The sequence below is a fragment of the Fusarium sambucinum genome, chromosome III (genome assembly GCF_050947815.1).
Source record: "Fusarium sambucinum isolate potato_lamoka chromosome III, whole genome shotgun sequence".
NCBI classification, from domain to species: Eukaryota; Fungi; Ascomycota; class Sordariomycetes; order Hypocreales; family Nectriaceae; genus Fusarium; species Fusarium sambucinum.
The window spans coordinates 2,008,889-2,029,776 of record NC_139292.1 but is presented as its reverse complement, the minus strand read 5'-3'; the positions used below and the strand labels follow the sequence as shown (position 1 = coordinate 2,029,776).

General features: G+C 47.4%; 8 protein-coding genes across 8 annotated transcripts; 6 read left to right on the top strand and 2 right to left on the bottom strand.

Annotated features, from left to right (window-relative positions):
- Nucleotides 1–74: 74 nt before the first annotated feature.
- On the top strand, nucleotides 75–906 carry FSST1_010868 (mitochondrial 54S ribosomal protein mL67; the record flags this gene model as incomplete). Its single annotated transcript, XM_083233943.1, has 2 exons — nucleotides 75–266; nucleotides 328–906. The coding sequence occupies 2 exons, from the start codon at nucleotides 75–77 to the stop codon at nucleotides 904–906; spliced, it is 771 nt and encodes a 256-aa protein (XP_083080564.1).
- Nucleotides 907–1,358: 452 nt separating this feature from the next.
- FSST1_010867 (P-loop containing nucleoside triphosphate hydrolase protein) lies at nucleotides 1,359–2,786 on the bottom strand (the record flags this gene model as incomplete). The annotated part of the gene is made up of 4 exons (XM_083233942.1): nucleotides 1,359–1,496; nucleotides 1,626–2,153; nucleotides 2,337–2,627; nucleotides 2,724–2,786. The coding sequence occupies 4 exons, from the start codon at nucleotides 2,784–2,786 to the stop codon at nucleotides 1,359–1,361; spliced, it is 1,020 nt and encodes a 339-aa protein (XP_083080563.1).
- A 1,598-nt stretch (nucleotides 2,787–4,384) lies between these two features.
- FSST1_010866 (prephenate dehydratase PHA2) lies at nucleotides 4,385–5,510 on the bottom strand (the record flags this gene model as incomplete). The annotated part of the gene is made up of 3 exons (XM_083233941.1): nucleotides 4,385–5,256; nucleotides 5,316–5,376; nucleotides 5,448–5,510. 3 exons carry the CDS (start codon nucleotides 5,508–5,510, stop codon nucleotides 4,385–4,387), a joined length of 996 nt encoding a protein of 331 aa, XP_083080562.1.
- Nucleotides 5,511–6,794: 1,284 nt separating this feature from the next.
- On the top strand, nucleotides 6,795–8,026 carry FSST1_010865 (pyridoxal phosphate-dependent transferase; the record flags this gene model as incomplete). The annotated part of the gene is made up of 6 exons (XM_083233940.1): nucleotides 6,795–6,809; nucleotides 6,854–7,029; nucleotides 7,110–7,533; nucleotides 7,590–7,613; nucleotides 7,664–7,783; nucleotides 7,841–8,026. The coding sequence occupies 6 exons, from the start codon at nucleotides 6,795–6,797 to the stop codon at nucleotides 8,024–8,026; spliced, it is 945 nt and encodes a 314-aa protein (XP_083080561.1).
- A 3,879-nt stretch (nucleotides 8,027–11,905) lies between these two features.
- On the top strand, nucleotides 11,906–14,685 carry FSST1_010864 (kinase-like domain-containing protein; the record flags this gene model as incomplete). Its single annotated transcript, XM_083233939.1, has 2 exons — nucleotides 11,906–12,313; nucleotides 12,373–14,685. The coding sequence occupies 2 exons, from the start codon at nucleotides 11,906–11,908 to the stop codon at nucleotides 14,683–14,685; spliced, it is 2,721 nt and encodes a 906-aa protein (XP_083080560.1).
- A 754-nt stretch (nucleotides 14,686–15,439) lies between these two features.
- On the top strand, nucleotides 15,440–16,054 carry FSST1_010863 (gamma-glutamylcyclotransferase family protein; the record flags this gene model as incomplete). The annotated part of the gene is made up of 1 exon (XM_083233938.1): nucleotides 15,440–16,054. The coding sequence occupies one exon, from the start codon at nucleotides 15,440–15,442 to the stop codon at nucleotides 16,052–16,054; it is 615 nt and encodes a 204-aa protein (XP_083080559.1).
- A 467-nt stretch (nucleotides 16,055–16,521) lies between these two features.
- FSST1_010862 (uncharacterized protein) lies at nucleotides 16,522–17,721 on the top strand (the record flags this gene model as incomplete). The annotated part of the gene is made up of 1 exon (XM_083233937.1): nucleotides 16,522–17,721. The coding sequence occupies one exon, from the start codon at nucleotides 16,522–16,524 to the stop codon at nucleotides 17,719–17,721; it is 1,200 nt and encodes a 399-aa protein (XP_083080558.1).
- Nucleotides 17,722–18,152: 431 nt separating this feature from the next.
- Nucleotides 18,153–19,097, top strand: FSST1_010861 (EXPERA domain-containing protein; the record flags this gene model as incomplete). Its single annotated transcript, XM_083233935.1, has 5 exons — nucleotides 18,153–18,375; nucleotides 18,442–18,468; nucleotides 18,534–18,670; nucleotides 18,732–18,966; nucleotides 19,027–19,097. 5 exons carry the CDS (start codon nucleotides 18,153–18,155, stop codon nucleotides 19,095–19,097), a joined length of 693 nt encoding a protein of 230 aa, XP_083080557.1.
- Nucleotides 19,098–20,888: the final 1,791 nt, after the last annotated feature.

The window sequence follows — 20,888 nt, the reverse complement described above, 5'->3', positions numbered from 1 at the left end:
TGAGCCGATGATACTGGGGATTTTTTCCAGGTAGACCCATTATCAAGACCATTTCAACCTCACAGCGGGCGACCATGAACACGGCACCGACATCTCGACTGGGCCAATTGCCCAGCTACGTACGGATATGGGTGCGACACGGCCACTTTGGCAAGAAGAACAAGGGCCTGGGCTTTCCTCCACCTGAGGGCCATGGCGAGGATATCTGGGTATTCGGACACAGAAGAACAGATCAGATTATTTACAGCTTTAACAAGACGCTCGATGTGAGTTTAGTTCTTTGTGAAGATGAATGAACAAACCAATGGACTGACATGTTACATGTAGGGTTTCCATGATCTCAAGCAGCTCCCATTCAATGGCAAAAAGACAAAGCCTCCCAAACTCCGCAAAGACTACTGGTCACCCTTTGCCCACATCGCTTTCCCCGCCGGTCAAGGCTCAATCGGCCGTTCAGTCTTCCAAAAACTGCGCGAGTTGAAGCACCTGCACGAGGTGGCCTGGGATAACGAATTCCGATACAAGCGCCCCGAAGGGTTTACTGCCGCCGACCGCAAGCGAATCGAAGAGGAGGAGAAGAAGGGCAACAGCAACTATCGACCCGTCCGCACAAAAGAAGAGCGTGGTATCGCTCTGAACGCCCAAAAGCCAAATTCGATTGCCGATATTGCCACAGTCTTGAGTGGTGCTGGCCGTGGTAACAAGATTGTTATGTCTGAAGATGCTGAGGGCGCCGAGAAGAAACTCGTGGATGTGAAGGTGAGCTGGGCGAATGATCTGGATAAGGAGTACGCCCAAGAATGGACGAACAACGTTACACACGACCTGTTCGAAAAGCCAACCTACGTCTCGAAGTCCGTGAAGACAGTGGTCGAAGAAACACCTCAAGAGCAAGAAAAGGCCTAGACGATCGAAAGAAGGATTTGGGACTGAACAGGAGAGCGGACCAAAGACCGCATCTTCCAAGGACGCCGAGGTACCATCTACAAAGTCAGCATAGGTGTTTCTCCGTTCAAATGTATAAAAACATGTATTTTGGGCTTCATCAATATGGGACTACCGTTGGAGAATTGTTGTCATCAAGCGGTTGAAATCCGACAGGACATTGTTCACAGCAGAGTTGGTATAATCTTGTAGATGTAGGTGTTTGTGTATATTCATCAAGTGGCACGTTGCCAAAGTCGTTGTAAGATAATAGATGTACTATCAACGAAATTACGCTCATAAATCATTCAAAGCCCCAATTCGTTACCGGGTGTAAAATATCCAATCTGACACGGGGCAAAAGTGCAAAACAATCCCAAAACTGAAGAGAAAACCAACATTGAATAGCAGAACGAGCACACAACTAATTTCACTTAGATTTGCAGCGCAAACTGCTTCAGGTACTCGTAATTGGCAATATTGTCCTCAACGGTCTTGCGGATCACCTTCTGCGCCTCGGGACCAAACTTGGCAGTCCATTCCTTGTCCTCGTTCTCGACCGTTAACGTCTTCTTTAGTTAGCAATGTCAGCCTTTTTTCACCCAACCACAGGAAGTGCGAACAAACACCGGGTGTCGTTGCAGGCAAGCAGGTGGAGGGAGATAGGAGGGTGGGGCGATTGTAAGAAATCGTTAACATACCTGGTGATGAGTGCGAGGCCTGAGAGCTGAGCTCTTGATAGCGTCGTTGTGCCAGCCATTCCATTTCTCGAAGGCAGCTGTGGCGTATGAACAGTCTTCCTCGTTCCACTCGAGCATCTCGGGCTTGAAATCAATGCCAGTCTTCTCGCAGTAAAGGCGAATGGTCTTCTCGGGGTTATCGAGAAGATCATCAGCGTCAATGACGACAAGGTTGTCCTTGTCGACAATGTTCTCTTTGATCAGAAAGTCAAAGAAGCGCACGAGCTCCCTGTAGCCTGCCTCATTTGGCATGAATTCATAGAAACCTGTGACTTCATCCAGAGGTGGTACTGTGCACCGATAGTACGAGGGGATAGCTCGTCGAGGGTGGCGGATAAGGAAAGTGAATTGGAATTGCTTCAAGACCTCTAGTGGTATCACGGTGGGGTTACCAGGCTCTTCCTCGCCCAGAGACGGCGCAACCTTGGTAGGCTTGCTGTCTGGGGCCATGAGGTAGTAAGCCATGTCCTTGATGAAGATTCGCTTGCCCTGAGAGTTTGTCAGTATGATATGTCATTTTTTTTGAGTCTCATGATTTGTGCAAGCCGTTGAGGTGGCATTGGTGGCGCGATAGAGGTATGATATGGTGCATCGGCTGCATGGCCATAATCATAATGTGATAGCTGGATACATACTGCCAAAGAAAACTTGGCTGCATTATGTAGCACATGCATATTCTTTGGTGTATTGTTCCCCCTCATCATAGACGTGGGGGTTGTGGCGGGGAGTTCGGGGAGTTGGAATAATCGCATGAACATGATGGAGGGGAAATTGACTAACATCTTTGCCCGCATCCATGACCTCGCTGAGGACGTCCTTATAGGTCTTGTGAGAGAAACCACTCTGTTCGCGAATGGTTGTGTCATTTCTAAAGCGATCGCTGAGAATTTCAGGACCGTAATAAAAGGCATCTCCAAAAGGCTCGTGGACACTCTCTAGGATATCGCGGCGGGCCATGAAGACCTAGCGTTTGTTAGTAACGCGATCAATCGGCGCAATCATACCCAAGTCCATGGCGACGAGGCAGCATGACACTGGTATCTTTGGGACTCAACATACTCGCTCAAAGGCTGTAGAGCATGCACGGGGGTGCGTGGCAGTAAAGATAGGGCGGGACGCCATTTTGGAAGGAAAAACCAGTAAGAAAAGGGGGATATAGCAGATAAGTGTTCTTTCTTCAACATCAAGCTGGTGTAGTAGCAAGAAGGATGAGAAGAAGAGGAAATCTCGTAAGTTTAGAAGCAGCAGCCCAAGCAGTTAAAAGGTATTCGGCTTGCCCACTGCACACTCAGAGTTTGCTGGAGAGCTTCCGGACCATCGCCCGATTTTTAACGTTGAAGCGATGGTCCGTAGGCTAACGGCCAACTTGGTTAGAGCTTCCCACCCTGATCCCAGACGTGTGGCCCAATGCTGACCTTTTAGTGGTCTCGGGGGAGTGTCGTGCATGCCGTGTGTACGTCATGATAATTGATAGTGGTCTCCGCTGCAGCAACTAGGACGCGATATGCCTCCAAGTTGGTGGATTTTCTCGCCTCTTATTGATGCTTTCTGCGTCCATCCCACAATCCCATAATCGCGCAAGGCCCTTTCGGACCATCGGCGTCTCATCCCTGCCCTTTGCCGACTTCGCGAAGCGTGCTCAAGGGTCAATGTGTCCGAAAGACCCCACGAGTCCTGGTCCAGCCCGATTCAAGCCAATCCTATCGGCCCTAAGAGCGCAAGTCTTTTTCCGTTGCTGTGAATTATGTCCTGCAAGTTCCCGAATGGGATTCCCTACCGTAAACCATTGACAAAAGGTTCATTCCCCTCAGACTAGTGGGGGATTGAGTCGCATCTCTGTGGAGGTAGACCTTGGCAGAGGGTACTCAAGCATGGCATGGCCTTGTTGAAGACGTAAGTGTGAGGTGAGATGCAGACGTTGATAAGCGGCTGTTATTCCGGTTTGATGAGAAGTATGTTGGGTGTGGGATGGCCAATCATGTCGTGCGCGAGTAGAGCCAGAAAAACATGATCTTCACTCCATGTATCAGCGGTTGACTCCTTAAAATAGAAGCTTTAGGTACAGCACTGAAGGGACCTGCCAGGGCGACATTAGGCATGTGGCCAACTGGGTGGGTCACAAGAAAATCGACACTGATACATCATGGTTGACAGAAATACCTCAGTATTATTCTTGAACCCTGACAGTCAGAACCAGCTAGTCATATACATATTGTCATGCCTAGTACACCAAAAAAGACAACCTCTCGACTTTGCAACACAAAGATCAATGACCTAAGATCATAGTCTGAGTGGCATAAAGTGGCCTGCTAATTTCGTACCTCATACCCCAAGCACAACTTTTCTGATACCCTGAGGCATACCCCTCTAAAATTTCAATTTATCGTTACCCACCTGCCAACCCCGCTAGAAAAACGGGGAGTTCACCACTGTCTTTATTTCATCGGGGAGTTCATTCTCACTTCCATATCATGCTACGATGATCTTCCTTCGTACAGTGAGACAATTTGTCAGAGTATGAATACGAAAAATCGTACCCATTCTACCGGGTAGCAGAAAATTTGGCCTCTAAGCCTAAGGTTGCGAAAATAAACAACCTAAGGAATCTGATCTAAGGAGCATAAACTGACCTACTAATTTCGTCTCTTGTGCTCCCAGCAGCCAGTTTCCAATACCATGAGGGTGAATAACATTTGTATGTTGTATTGCGTTGCTTTGCTTTATACATATCTCTCCCAGCTACCAAGCCACCTCCAACTCTCAGCAACGCGACTGATCTTTTCCAATGCACCCTTAACACGCCCTTCCGGGTCGTCGTGCTTGTGGCCTTCGAATTCGACGAAAAATATGTATTGAAATGGTTGAACAAGACTTGGTCGACTGTTTATGCTTGTCAGGTTGAGGTCAAAGTTCCTAAAACAGCTCAGCGCGTCTGCCAAAGCTCCAGGCGATGTGTGAGGTACCGTGAAGGAGACAAGTGACTTGCTCCCTTTCTGGGCTACTGCTTGTTTGGTCTTCTCCAGGTCTCTCGGACCCGCAGCGTTAGTCCCGATCACCAAGAATCGGGTGGTGTTATCCTCCCGGTCCTCAATTGATTTACTCAGGAAATCAAGACCGTGAAGTTCACCAGCGAGCTCGCTGGAAATCGCAGCCCAGGTACCTGTAGTGTCCTTGCTTACAATTTCGGCTGCCTTGCTGGTCGAACTAACCTCGAAAATCTCAACGCCTTTGAGGTAGGTGGAAATGAAAGCTGTACACTGACCAAACGCTTGGGGGTGGGAGTATAGCCGCTGAATATGCTTCAAGCTGGACAAGGGTTTGGACCTCGGTTTAGAAGGTGACGGGTCCGTCGCTGTGGGTGTGCAAGTGCCGGACCCTTCAGCAGCCTCTTCCACGACAGGTGCAGTGCTCTTGTGGCCAACAAGGCAATGGTGAACATCCACGTATGTTTCGCCGTCGACAGTAATGTCCGGGTAACGATTGGCTCTGTCGGCCAGGTTGTCTAGGGTGAAAACTACTGAACCGTTTGTTGAGTTTTCAAAGGGCACGACACCAGCCTGTACCTGGCCTTTCTGAACTTGATCAAATACGTCTATGACACAAAAAAATTAGAATAGGTTTGTCGCCGGCCAAAGCCAGTTTCTCACTCACCATCTATGGTGACGGCAGGTCGGAATTCCCAGGTGTCTTCAGAAAAGGCCTGACGAACAGCCTACAGCCAAGTCAGTCCATACTGTATTGGCTAACTCGCCACGGAGGGGGCAAAAGGTTTTGATCTCTCACCTGATGGGTGTAGGAGGCGACTGGGCCAAGGAAGCTGACAAGGGGCTTGCGTTGGCTGGTCATGGTTCTTAGTTGTGGTCGGTGCCGCCGAGTTGGTCGGGACTAGGTGTTGAAGCTGAAAGATTGAGTTGAAAGAGGTAATAGATATCGGCACCTTCCCGATGATTCCTTAGGTCTTTTATTTGCAACTGTGACCGTTGTTTCTGCACGTGCCGAATGACCAGATACTTTGATGTCTGTTAGAATTGTATTATGCTCGGATTGGGTTCAGTTATGACCGAACAAGAACTGTTGTTTTTTATGTTAAGGAAGAAGAATGGTGTTGAGCAGGTTTTGCAGTTGTAGTGTTTTATATTGGGTGAGAATAAGGTTGCTTCTTTGAGCTTTACCTACTATGACTCTTAGCTGAAGAGCGATGGAAAATCTCAATATGAGACTTTGAAAATCGTGAAAACCCGCCAAATGGCCGAACAATAAGTTGTCGTGATTGTAACGGGGATGTGTTATGAGTTGTGTGGTAAAAAGTCCCGGTTTGGAGTATATTGCTAATATGTTCAAGTGTGAATGTCGCGGAAAACAGATAGTGAGATACTTGAGATATGCGGGGTCCTCTGGTCACTGCGATGTCGGTTTGGAGTCCGAGATCGCTACTTGGCTATTAACTAGATGGGCGGCAGAAACGTTGCCTGTCTTCTGAGCTTTAGGTTACAAAAGTAAATTAGTTAACAGTAGACCCTAAACCGCTTAAACTAACCTACTAACTTCGTCTTTTATGCCTCCAGCGACCAATTTTTCTGGTGCCCTAGTACTTCACTCCATCCATTGGTAATCCATGTATCATGATGAACGTAACGAACGCGCCGCAGTCATGATATGATACTCACAGTGACAAGATCACATCTCAATAAGAGATTACAAATGTTCGCAGGTATCTAGATAGATACATGCACTTTTTTTCGTTCCACGCACGCGGCGTTTCTACATTACGAATGTTTGGCTTCTTATTCCCCTTGTTGCTTAAAATAGGTAGTCTAGGGTATACAAAACCAATAATTAAAAAGTGACACATTTTTAAATATCTAGATTCCTATACCAATGATAATACAAAGTTTGGATTCTTTCAAGTCTCAAGTTCGATGTCCCTCGATTACTATTACCAGAAAGTCTTCGGCTTGCCGTGAGGTTGTGCACTCCTGCCAAAGTAGTAGGTAGAGATCGGGCATAAGAGCTGAGAGTTTAACCCGTGATTAGGTAGGCAAGCCATGATGCCAATGGAATAGTACGACGATGAGAGACTTGTCTTTCCAACTTAACACCAGGCAGTAGAGTAGATCGCAATCTTTCACAATGGCTCATCCTTTTGTAACCATCTCTTTCATAGTTCATTTGCTCATAAGCCAGAGAAGGTCGTTTTCGCTTCAGGTGTCTCCTTGTTCTTCGAATCTGGCCGTGAAGTCCTAGATGCATCCGCTGGACCAGCTGTATCATGTCTCGGCTTTGGTCGCCCTGAGATTGCACAAGTAGTGACGAGTCAGAGAATCAACTTGCCTATCTCTACTCTGGCGCGCGATTCACCTGCGATGTAACAGAAGACCTCGCATAGATGCTCTTGTAAGGACAGCTAGGTGGTTTGTCTAAAGCCATTTTTGTTAATTCTGGAAGCAAAGCTACAGATGCTGCTATGAAGCTAGCAACACAAAACTGGTGTGAACGTGGAATGCCCCAAAAGTGCCATGTCATTGCAAGAAAACAGAGCTACCATGGTACCACAATCGGAGCACTATGTGTATCCGGTCATGACTCCCGCCGAAAGATGTATCGTCCCTGGTTATCACAGAATGTCATTTTTGTCGATCCCTGCTTCCCTTATCGACTCAAAGGAAACGAGTCTGATGAAGCATATGCTAAACAGCTGGCGGACCAGCTAGAGACAGAGATCCTTCGTATTGGGCCCGAAAATGTCTCTGTATTTGTAGCCGAGACCATCAGCGGGACAACTCTGGGCTGCGTCCCTGCTGTAACTGGATATTGGAAGGCTGTTCGACAAGTTTGTGATGATTATGACGTTCTGTTGATCTTGGACGAAGTAAGCCGCGTAACCCGTGCTCAACAGCTCCAATATTACCAGCTGACCGTTTGAAGATCATGTGTGGCATGGGGAAATTGGTATAATGTATGCCTGGGAACAAGAAGGTATCTCTGGACCCGACATGCAGATGATTGGTAAAGCTCTGGGCGGAGGCTTCATTCCATTATCCGGTGTATTACTACGCAGCAATATCTTTGACGCTATTGCTGAAGGGTCAGGAGGGTTAGCCCGCGGTCCCAGATTTCAGGTATGCTTGAGTCATAGATGCAGGGCAATACACAATTAACAATCGCAAAATCAACAGGCTCACCCAGTGACTTGCGCCGCGGCTCTTGAGGTTCAAAGGATCATACGAGATGAGCATATACTGACAAATATCCAGAGAATGGGCGCAGTGTTGGAGCGTTTGCTGAAGGATAATATTGGACAGCTGGACTCTGTCGGGGACATTCGTGGACGAGGTCTATTCTGGGCTGTCGAGTTCGTCTAGGATCGCCAGAGTAAGACGCCCTTTCCAGCCAGCATGAGGCTCTGTCACACAATCGTGGACAAGTCGCTAGATCTGGGATTAAACATATTGGGGAGCCTGGGCCAAACAGGAGATGTGCATGTTGACCATGTCATAATGTCTCCGCCTTATGTGGTGACTGAGTCAGAGTTGGATAAGATGGTTGGTATTCTTCAGAAAGCTATCCAGGCTGTTATCTCCGAGGTAGTGAGTGTTTAATAGGACAATGCAGATGAGATCGAAGTAAAAGCGGCATCAGAACAACAAACTATGGATATACCTCCATATGCATGGCCGTAGATGCCGCCTGATATATCATCCATATAGTATCCCATGTGCCGCTATCATATATACATCGGATAGTATTACCCAAGTTTAATAAGTATAGAATACCAAAATTGCTTTTCAACCCATGCACGCACCTAGAGACTTCAATATGATCGGCTCAAGGATTGTCCTCCCGCTTAGATACACTACGGTGAACCAATCCTTGAGCATATTCAAAGCCCCGTGTAACAGATGATGACAGTTCAATCTTAGAATATTGTATTACGGATATGCTAGATATATTGTTAGCTGGGCCGTCCATATATTGAATGTTTCCTATAAGTATATTGCAGCTCGTTACCTGGACTAGGATGCAGGGTCTGTGAGATAACCGAGACGTAGATCACATGGGAATAACTTCGCGGCACAATCGAGCGGTGAACGTTACTGATTCGAATTTGTCTGTGAATTATTAACAAGCATGATGTACCAGATTTCGATGGGAATAGTGCACTATCGTATTGTGATGAAACATCTCGATCAGAAGCTCCCGAGTCCACAATCGCAAGGCCTTAGCTCTGAGCCTCACTTTCGATGATGCAATCGAACGATGTGAACGGCATGATGAAATGTATTTCAGGTTTGTAACAGCTCGATGTAAGTGCTATATTCATTATATAACGTAAAAAAGCTAAATGCGGTTGTTGGTGTCCAGTTGGGACTAACAGCATAATGATTAAACCTCAGGCTTCATTGCACGAATAGTCGGTTTTACTAGTAATCTAGCAACGGCCTTACGTCTTATGTGTCTGGCTTAGCAATACTGAACTCACATACCTACGTTGATCTAAAGATCTCTAGCAGTACATACACGTTTGAAGATGAAATCACCACGGGCAAATGATCCGCTCTTGACAGAGTTGACTGAGATACCCACTTGAACCTATTAATATCTACGGAAACATAACGCGGCAAGCTCAAACAAAGAATTCGATCTTAACGTTAAGTTTCGTTTCTCGCATGGCATCGCCGATATTATGTTTGGCATGGCATTGACCAGCCTGGAAAATGCGCCGTGAGACAGTCGGCCAGGGAGAGCGATTACAAGGAGCATTCGTCAATAAGTACCATAAGATCAAGACAGTCACTTATTATGACAAGATGTCATAGGAAAGTCCCGATATTAAGCAAGTTGTCGATGCATAAGATGGTGGTCAAAGCGAGCAACACATCCTTAGTACTTGCTAATCAGTATCTAGCGTGTGCATTGGCATGGAAAATCAAGATCGATCAGATGAAGCAGTTAGTGAGTTATCAATGCGAATGCATCAGGCATCTTCTAGAAGCTATTTCTGGCTGCATTTCATTCATGGTTTCCTTCTGGTCCATGGGACTAGCATAGTGATTGAACCCACTCTTCAGCAATGACCCTATACCATAATACGGGCATGTATAGAGAGCAATGCTAGTTTTGAGTAGATGATTGTTTTACGGCCGTCCACTTCCCGATCAGTAGCGCAAGGTTTTGGGACGAAACAAGCAGATACAGATGACGAGGCGAGTTACGACGAGCGAGCCTCATCAACCGGCAGCATGGTATCAGGGGGATGGGCGGCCTCGGCAACCGAAACAGTGACTTTATCCAGACGCTTGAAGCATTAAATTCCTCAGCGATTAACATTTCAGGAGGTTTCAAGTTGGATGAATGATTGGTATTGAGGTAAGAAAGGGAGATCAAAGGAACAGCTCGGCATAATAGATATGATGATATGTACATGCATACACGTGAAGATCATAGCAGTTGAGATATAGGTACTTTGGATGATAGACAGGAGAATATTGACTTATTTTTATCATGGACATTGGTACGGAAGTAAAAGAAAAACACATCCGAAATTAGAATTGTTTTCTTTATCATGTGGACAAAGGTGAAAGGGCAGCTGATGAGAGGTGAGAGAGAGCTATGAGTGCACGGTTCCATTAGTTGGTATTTATTAGGTAGTATTCAACCACTAGACTAGTAATTCAACATTCTTATCTTGTATTGTTGCAGAATGTCTTGGGAACACGTTGTTTGCTAAATAATGTCGTGTCAGACAAGTCAGAGCACACATGATTAGCTATCCTATCATGTTGGCATATCATGTCTTGGGGAAATAGCTACATAAAATGCTTGAATGCGCTCTTTTAACTCGAACAGCGTCATCCTCCCAAAGTGGTCCCCCGGTCGAAACACGGTCTGTTTCATCAGGGATCAGGCCTTGACCTATCATTCGAACTTATAGCCGCCCGCCCAGATTCCAGATTCCAGCATCCAGGGTCTAGGCTTACTTTGTTTCATGGCCTGACACGACAGTTATCACACACTGAAGAAAGAGATGCTCCAGGGAATGCTGTGTACTATACTTTAGTACACAGGTAGAATATGTCAGTTGAATGCCGCTGTCCGTCCCGTCTTTGTGCTGCCTGTTCATGAGTCACATCTCTTTATGACGGTTATTGGAAAGAGATAGAGAGAGTAAGCAAATGTTGGTCTGCTCAAGAAAAAAGAGTAGAGCCCATAAAGTAAACAGAATTCTTCTTCTTGGTCACCCATCAGCGCGGCATGTGGAACACTCCCTTCTTACCGTATATTCATATGTAGACTATGTTCTGGACCTCCAATATTGAATTTCTTCATCAGCCCACCGTGATCAGATCGCTTGAACTGACCCCTAACAATGAGCGTGGCATTCGCTTTCTTTTCTCAATTGGGTCTGGAGATCGTGTTATTCGTAGTGGAGTTGGTATCCGAGCATTGATTGATCGGTTGTTCCCTGTAGCATGATGGCTTTGACAAGGGGCGATGGGCCAGCTCCAGGGCCTCCTCATCTTCCTTCTCCTCTCCGCAGTGACAATCACCACCAATAGATGGAAAGTCGGCCAACCTGAATCAGGCTAATAGCCTACCTAATAACTTCACCGTCCGTCTAGAAGAAAAGGTATCTGCACGCTTAACCGATACTTGTCTACTGCTTCTGCAAGCCACCTACTAGCCCACGCTAGCCAAGTACCCGCTGTCTTGGTGGTACCTACTATCCAGTACCTTCGCCGTAACCACCGCCAGTCCCCTGCTCTAGCTGCCAAACCGTCCCATTCCCCTCCAAGCCAATACTTTGTATTCCATTGTCCGCCCGGGCATCGTCACTTTCTCTTCCCTCTTTCAATCCTCACCTCACCACTTTGGCTCGCCCTCGTCCAGCTCTGCCTGCAACTGGTCTCTGTATACGTTTCTTCACTTCACTCTCATTCTTGTGAAGTGCTCCGCGTTGATCGCAACTTTTGATTTTTTTCTTGACTTCTGCGCGTGCGTCACTAATAATCCCGAGCCCTCGTTTGCTCACCCGCCGTTTTCCACACATTCCAATCAGTGAGCCACCATCGATCGACTCGACTCGACCCGACTCTACTCAGCTGGGCCTGGGTTATCCCATTTCGACTTGGTGTCTCGGGCATCGCCTGTTGGCGATAAAACCACCATCGCTAAACTTCACCACTTACAAACGCCTTTGATAGCTTCTCACGGACGATCTTACGATTGCCCGCCTTTTCACCATGGCCATGTTAGCTTCGAAAACTTCTTTCCCCGCAGGCATGGGTTCTTCTTCTCACACTCCCGTCGCATCTCAGCCTGCGATGCCTCCGCCCCGAAGAACTCCCATGATGCCCTCTTCAGGTGCTTATGGTAGCCCAACAGAGTCCGAATTCACCGAAAACGACCCAGCCGAATCCGTCAAAAACTGGGACGAGGACCAAGTGTGCGAGTACCTACGATCCGTCAAATGCGGCGAATACGAAAAGATCTTTCGAAAGAATCATATTAATGGCGAGAACCTATTGGAAATGGACAAGGACGTCCTGAAAGAAATGGGTGTCGAAAAGGTCGGCGACCGCGTCCGCCTCTTTCTCAGCATTAAGAAGCTGAGAACTAGAGCGTACGCCAACGAGAAGAAGCGGAATCGGGTAGGCCATACAGTAATTCCCACATGTGCCGACTTCGTAAACTGACAATCTTCTTTTAGGATTCCTTCGGCGGACTTGACATTCAGATCACAGCACCCAACGACTCGCCACGATTGCACTCGTCAAGAGGCGCTCCTGCATCATCTAACAAGCGATATTCAAGACAACTAGACTTGCACGGTGCTCTAGACAACGGCAAAACATCTTCGAGGCCCAATTCTCCTCTGCCTGGCACCGATGTTCGGAATATGCGGTCTCGAGGAAAAGCATATGCCTCCAGCCCTGCTGTAAATGCTCAAGGGCAAAGGATTGTAACTACAAACCCGGATCTTCCGGCAAACCGTCTGGTAACGACCCATACCAGGAATAACTCCAGTATGGACGGTTCACTGATGGCTGCCTTACCACAGGGTCAAGAAGTTATCCGCGTTATATCGACTGGCGGCGTTACGAAGGTCGTCAAGATTTCCGGATGCAACACTTGCGAGGAGGTCATGAGGGTCACTCTTCGCAAATTCGCTCTGCGGGAGGATCATGAAAGGAACTACTGTTTCTGGGTCCTGGCTGGCATCGACCCTGACCCAGGCCAATGCCGACGACTAGGCGACACGGAGCTCTGGCGCATTATCAAGGACCAACGACGACCAGAACGTAACCGATTGATATTGCGGAGAGTCCCCGCAGGTGAGCCAGGCGAGGCAGAACTGCACCGCGCCGCGGCCATTGCCATGGAGGAGGAACAGCAAAAACATGCTCGAGCGCTCGAAACGGTGGACAAGCGAAGTCAACTCAAGGTTCAGAAGATGCTTGGGGAAAAGTGGAACGACCAGCTTCAGTCCCCGTTGTCGCCAATCTCATATCAGGATCGCGAGCGAAACCTGCACAATGCAGCCAAGGACCTCGAGCGTCCTGCCTCGGAAGTAGAGTCAAGGGCGCCAGCCCGACGTGTAGGAGCGCTTCGACAATTCGGAGGTCTACGACCCCCCAGCGAGTTGATTGCGTCTGATCTTACATCTTACTTCCCCGATCATACTAGAGAGGATATTGACCGCACAGCCCGGCTTTCTATGCGACGGTCAACTCGCTTGAGCAAGGTCAACAGCCGGCTCAGCGTGGCCAGCAACCTCAGCTTTGCTTCCAGCATTCAAGATGCACCTCCAATCCCCACTATTGCCGACTCCTGGCTCAATGCTAACACCCAACTCGCCAAGGTGAGAACTCGAGACTCACATATCCGGGTTCCTCAAGCCGCGTACAATCGCGACTCGGTCACCTCGTCGGTTCTCGATACGCTTCAAGAAGAATCGTCACTTGAGCCTGACCGCAAGTCTTACGTCTCGTTCACCGAGAGCGGCTCCGATTCAGCTCCTGTCAGTGTCACTGACCCTGAAGGCAACACTACAGCTACAAGCTACTACGATGGCGACACCTCAACAGGCTCTGGATCATTCCAGGAAATCCGGCAAGCTTTGACCAACGACGGGGATGACGTAGATGAGGAGCTACAAAGCTTCTTGGCTGGAGAGTCGTGGGGCGACGACAAATGGATGAAGGGTGCGCTCATCGGCCAAGGATCATTCGGCTCCGTCTACCTGGCTTTGCACGCCGTTACGGGCGAGCTCCTTGCCGTGAAGCAGGTCGAGACACCTGCGCCTGGAGCCAACAGCCAAAACGACAATCGTAAGAAGGGAATGATTGATGCACTCAAACGAGAAATAAGTCTTCTTCGCGATCTTCGTCACCCCAACATTGTGCAGTATCTTGGCTGCAGTTCGACAGCTGATTATCTTAACATTTTCCTCGAGTATGTGCCTGGTGGCTCAGTCCAGACGATACTCAATTCATACGGCGCCCTCCCCGAACCACTAGTGCGCAGTTTTGTGCGGCAGATTCTGACGGGTCTCTCGTACTTGCACAACCAGGACATCATTCACCGTGATATCAAGGGTGCTAACATTCTGGTGGACAACAAGGGAACTATCAAGATCTCTGATTTTGGTATCTCCAAGAAGCTAGAGGCCTCCAACATTCTGAACGGCGCCAACAACAACAAGCACCGCCCTTCATTGCAAGGATCCGTTTTCTGGATGGCTCCTGAAGTAGTGAAGCAAACATCGTACACTCGCAAAGCGGATATTTGGTCGCTCGGATGTTTGGTGGTGGAAATGATGACTGGTAGTCACCCATTCCCCGATTGTAGTCAGCTGCAGGCTATCTTCAAGATTGGGGGCGGGAAAGCGGCCCCTACAATCCCTGAGCACGCCAGCGAGGCAGCCAAAGAGTTTCTTGCGCAAACGTTTGAAATTGACCACAACCTACGTCCTAGCGCAGATCAGCTGATACTCAGCCCCTTCTTGATCCCTATCACGTAGTTGGGACTCGGACAGGGCCATCAGCCTCGCATGGGTGGAGACAAGAGGACGGATTGGTAATTCGCCACGGAGGGTTGTGGATAGGTTGAAAGAAACAGAATGCATAAAATGTTATGCTACGTCTAATGATTTGATTTGCGATACCATATTCGCTCGTTATGTTTAATTCGCCATTACTAGAGGATTGTATTTGATGGTTTGACAGCATTTCCTTGTTAGATCAGGGACAAAGGAGTTTGGTAGATGAGATGAGCCTAAGTAATATGAGCAAAGAGACAGACAAATACAGAGTCCAGACAAACAAAAACACAAAGAAGTCTCAAATCAGGGATTGTGCCAAAGTCCCATTCCTAGGATGTGATTCATTTACTCTTTTGGCATTTCTCTTATTCACATATACTGTATTTGGTACGGGATAGTTCGTTAGTGGTATAGGTTGTTAAGAGGCGGAGCAAGGCTTAAGCGCCTTGCTGCCTATTCACAACACACCCAGGATTCAGACTTAGTCTAGTAAGTCAAAGTTCCATTGTCAGGCCGCCAACAAAGACGTCAACTTGATATATCTACTACGCGAACGGACCATTCATGATGCGAGCCATGGATAACAAGACTTCACGCTATCATTGTCTAAGCTCACGCTGATTTATGAGTCAACGGCGAAGAGCCTATCACTTTATTATTAGTTACTCAACCTATCACGACAGCTTACAGTATATATAAAATACGGGTTGAACCACAAGACACTGCAGCAGCCATGAGCTCACAGGGAGACAGCCAGCGGTCGCAAGACAGCACCATGACTCTGATGCAGGAGAACGTCTCCGAGGTTCTCTACTTTGCCTACGGCTCCAATCTTTCGACTGAACAAATGCGACAGCGCTGCCCACTCTCTACTCCCGTCGGTCTGGCATATCTCAAGGGCTGGAAATGGATCATCAATGCCCGTGGATACGCGAACGTGGTGCAGCTCCCCATCGACTCGGACGACGATACGCCTGACGCTGAATCCAACAAACAACTCACTGTGAAGGGCAAAGAGAGGGCTGAGAAGAGGGAGGAGAGTGAAGAGGATGGAGTGTACGGTCTGCTTTACCTCGTCCCGTCGGTGGACGAAGAGAGGTTGGATGGCCATGAAGGCGTCCCATGGGCTTACAAGAAGTTCCAAGTGGATGTGAAGTGGGCGAATGCAACGAGTGATGAAGACAGCACGCTGAGAGCATTGATTTATGTCGATGACATGAGAATGGATGAGGATGTGCCAAGGGATGAGTACATTGACAGGATGGAGGACGGTATCGAGGATGCGGTTGAGAACTGGGGCTTGGACGAAGACTATGCGGATAGAGTCATGAGGAGGTTCTGGGAGTGATGGTTTCCTATTGTGTTTCTTTGCTGTTTGAAGAATGTTTCTTGCTCGGTACTTGTTATGTTGTTGGTTTTAGTTTGGCGGCTTGATTTACCTAGTTGAGTGCTTTTATGCTGGTATCAGGACAGCACATATGATTCTCTTAGTTAGCGAACAAACGAATTACAGAGCTACAGGTTAACTCGCTGAATGACTATCTATAAATTAGAATTGAAGTTGAAGTTGTGCTGATATTGAGTCTTTGAGCTATCCATCCCAGGAGGATTGAAATTATAGTACATCGACCACTAAACATTTAGGACATGTCCCTGGACGGGCCGAGGTCTCGGATCTCCGAGCTTGATCATCAAGACTACCTACTCACCTACCTCATAATGTTACTTACTATTTATTGATTTTACTTATAGTATTTAATTGTTTTTGAGGCATTTTTATCTCAATATTAGTGTTTCCAGAAAGAGTCAGATATCATGGCATTTCGCGCATTCTTGTCTCGACATCTCATCCGCTCAGCCAGAATCTCATCACTATCAATCATCCCACATCAAACCCGTCTCATGACAACCTCACCACCAAGTTTTCCCGCGCTATTCGCCCGTGGCGGAACATCAAATGGCTTAGTAATACAAAGAAATCACCTCCCTCCCGAGTCCCAATGGAACCATGTCCTCCCCCAAGCAATGGGCTCGCCTGACCCGTACGTACGTCAACTCGATGGTATGGGTTCTGGTATTTCGTCAACTTCAAAGATTGTCATTCTCGGGCCGCCTTCTCGCGATAATGTCGACGTGAACTTTACCTTTGTGCAAGTTGGAATTCAAGATGGAAGTCTTGATATGGCTGGTAATTGCGGAAACATGTCTTCGCTGGTTGGCCCTGTAGCCTGGGATAGTGGTTTGATACACTCAAAGGGCGTCGAGACGGACCAAGATGGGTCGCAATGGGCCACAGTGAGATTCCTCAACACAAATACCGACAAAGTAATGTCCTCCAAGTTTCGTGTCGAGGGCTCGCCCTTACGATACACGCACAAAGGAGACTATGCAATGGATGGTGTCCCCGGCACAGGCTCAAAGGTTATCATGAGCTTTCATGATCCCGCTGGAGCAAAGACTGGCAAGGCTCTCCCTACAGGTAATGCAGTGGACACTCTCACGTTAAGTGACGGAACCAAAATTGAAGCATCTCTTGTCGATGTCGGAAATCCAGGCGTCTTTATCAGTACCGAAAGCCTGGGACTGGCTGACCATCTATCCCTCACACCAGCTCTTGTGGAATCAAATATCCAACTTAAAGATAGGCTGGAAGAGATACGTCAAGCAGGTGCTAGCCTCATGGGCCTTGATCCAAAAGTCAAGAGTGTCCCCAAGATTGTTCTGTTGTTTCCTTCGAGCGGCTCATCAGATGTTGATATTCGATGTCTCGCCTTGTCGATGGGTCAGGCACATAAGGCTGTGCCATTGACCCTTGCGCTCTGTCTTGGAGCATCTTCTCAACTGAAGGGCACAATTGCGTCAGATCTTATTGACGGAAAGTCGAAGGATACGGTTACTATCGGGCATCCTAGTGGAAAGGTTGATATTGGAACTGTGATTCGTGATAACAGGATTGAGTCTGCACAGCTTTTGAGGACTGCGAGGATATTAATGAAGGGTGATGTATATTATTGATATTTATTCGTTTACTTTATGGAATTGACTGACATTTCTTTACAACTGTGTTGTTTTCCTTGGAGATTAGTTAGCATCGTGCCTCTATTTGTGGCTGATTGCCGACAGTCTGATCTCAACCATTGACTCTCTATGTAATCGCTTTCACAAACAACAGTATACTAAGATAAATTAATCACTAAGGAACAGTAACTACTCATATTGCTCCATGCCGTAGAAACACCATGCATGTCTTCAGAATCGTCACGTGATACATGGTGGATTAATTAAACCATCTCACCAAGTCTGACCGCGATGCTCATCCCAAGTCGACCTTGTATTTACAAATCAATTAGGGACTACATATCAACACACTCAATAGTAACGCTCGGCAACTCCCTACTTACACATTCAATTATACCTGCATACCGTAGACAAGTCTAGGTCACGCAATGGCTGATCCCATCAACTCTGTACCCGAGCCTAGGCACCCATACTTTCCGTTGGATGCTGTGATCCCAGGCTATCTTCCAAACAGTACTGGAGTCTTTGAACTGATATCTACTTTTGGAGCGATCGTCAGTGCTGTTGTCGGATTCGCCGTGTGGCAGACGACTCGTACTCGAAAACCAGTACGCCCTATCGATCAGTTCGCTGTTGGTTGGTTTGCCTTGTGTAAGTCAGACACTACTGCATTCAGACAAAACAAGAAATAATCACTGATCAGTCTCTGGACTTTAGGCGGTTTTTTGCATGTAGCTTTTGAAGGTAGAGACTATTCCGGGCCTGATCGCTCACTCACTATACAGCTTCGGGTTGCTGACATGTTCAAGGATACTATCTCGTACATCACCATCAACTTCCTGGCATGTCGACGCTCTTTGCCCAGCTATGGAAAGAATATACGCTTTCTGACTCTCGATATCTCACCCATGACATATTTACAGTCAGCGTAGAAACTATCACATGTGTAAGTTATCTGATTGTCTCGTGTTCTCTCGTTTCTTTGCCATCTTACACAGCCCATACAGCTCGCCTGGGGTCCTCTCTCTCTTCTCACAGTATTCGGTATCTTAAAAGACTGGCACAGCCGCCACGTAGTTCAAATCATTGTATGCACGGCACATGTGTACGGTGTAGCCCTTTATTACTTGACCAACTGGAACGAGTCGAGAGTGCATGGCGTGGCGTACAGTCGCCCGGAGACGCTGTACTTTTGGGTATACTACGTGGGATTCAACCTCCCTTGGGCCATCGTGCCCCTTGGTAAGTGCCGAAATGAGTCATTGAAGTAAGATTCCGCGTGCTGTGCTGACTCTCCTTTAGTGCTGTTGCATGATAGTTGGTCACAGGTTTCCAAGGCTTTTGCTGCCTTGGAAGAGAAGAAGAGGGGGTAATGAAGAAGTGGAAAAAGATGAAAAGTCCAACTAGTAATGCAGGTATTGACGGTTTGAGGTTCCTCGCGGGTTTGAGGCGGTAAAGATAGATACAAATGCGCAGTGAAACAACACACTGTAGAGTAGTCCAACACGACCGAAGGTAGTGTAGACAGAGACATACAACAGCGAGTCTCCGATAGTGAATTCTGGCCGAATGTATTCTCGTTACATCCATGTCATGATTAACGATACTCGGCTGCTGCTCATCACCAACATAGGAAGCTAGTACGCCCTGTCACATATAGCATGACATGACATTGAAGTGGTGCGTTATGCCATTGCCGATTTCTATTGGGCTGCTAATGGTAAGTCTTTCTTTCTTACAACGTTATATCGGTCTCGCCTATTTTCAGTGACTCTATGTCACCCTATCCTGTAGATATCCTTTATCCATATTCCTCATACCCCTGACGTGAGAATAGCTACTATATCTCAAATAGGTCCTGCCTCTCGCCTCATTCTCATGCCCGCTTGCCCATCCTTTACCGTACTGCCGGGTCCCGAATGCTGCGAGCCGTCCCAACGGTACAATAAGAATGGCAGGCCTCAAACATGTACTTGAATGCCGTGTACTCCACGAGGGTTGAATAGGGAGCCTCAGACAGGGGCATTGAATCAAGTAAGTTGACAATGTGATACACCGAACACTATGCATTCAGCGTAGTATACAAACTCCCTGGTCTGCATTGATATACCGTGAGGCTGGCAATATCGGGCAACTGCTTGCTTTCTGAGGCTTCATCTTGGAGTTGAAAACATTCAGCAGAGCTCACCAAATAGGAAATAGTAACAGTGATAGTCACACCGCATCCCGATGGGCTTGACGCTGTATGCATATGCGTGTGCTTGCTGCCCAGTCGGTGAAGAACAGAGTTAGCGACTACTGCCCGCATGCTTCATGTAGATGTTCCGTGTTCTACGTTCCACGTTTCAACACCGAATTCACCATACTTTGAGTATAGTCTGTACACAACTCCACATACTACTATTCACATACATGACACTTTTCCATCTGGTGACATCGTCAAAAGTAGCAATGGTAGATCAGCGTTCATTCACTGGCCTAATCCCTGTCTCCCGTCCATGATCCCTGTAGCGTCTTTACATATGAGCCATGCATTTTTTACAGCCTCATCCGGAGGACCTCCCCGGCTTATAGTTTCAGTATCTAAGTCTTATCTTAGCCAACTTTGAATACTCGTTGTCAACCGCCATTGATTGTGGTCAACGGCTCGAAACATCGCCACTGTCTTGTCATGTGCCGATAAGTGAGGCGTAAACCAAGAGGCCAACGTTCGATCCTAGTTTCGATCCTGTGAGTATGTGATATCCTATCAAATTCAAGGTGACAGTAAGTTATCAATTTGTGGACGGAGATCCCTACTGATATGTCACTTACCGTTGCAGCCACTAAGGCCTATGAATTAGTTACACAAGTGCAAGTATCAGGGGTAATACGATTTGAGACGCAGAGATAACTGAAGCTTGGCACAAAGTCTGACGAATACGTGATTGTTTCTATTGAATCCCAACGCCCTTAAAACGGCAACCAATCTGAAAAGGACCATCGCCCTTGTACATGCATCAAATATTGATCGGGACAAGACATAAGAATTATTCTAACCATACACATAGTGCACCAGTAGTTCAACATAAACGCTTCTTACAGGTATCCCTTTGACTTCCTAAACTCCAATGTCCAAGGCCCTGTTCAGCACACATATCCCAAGTACCTAGTTTGCGTATCCA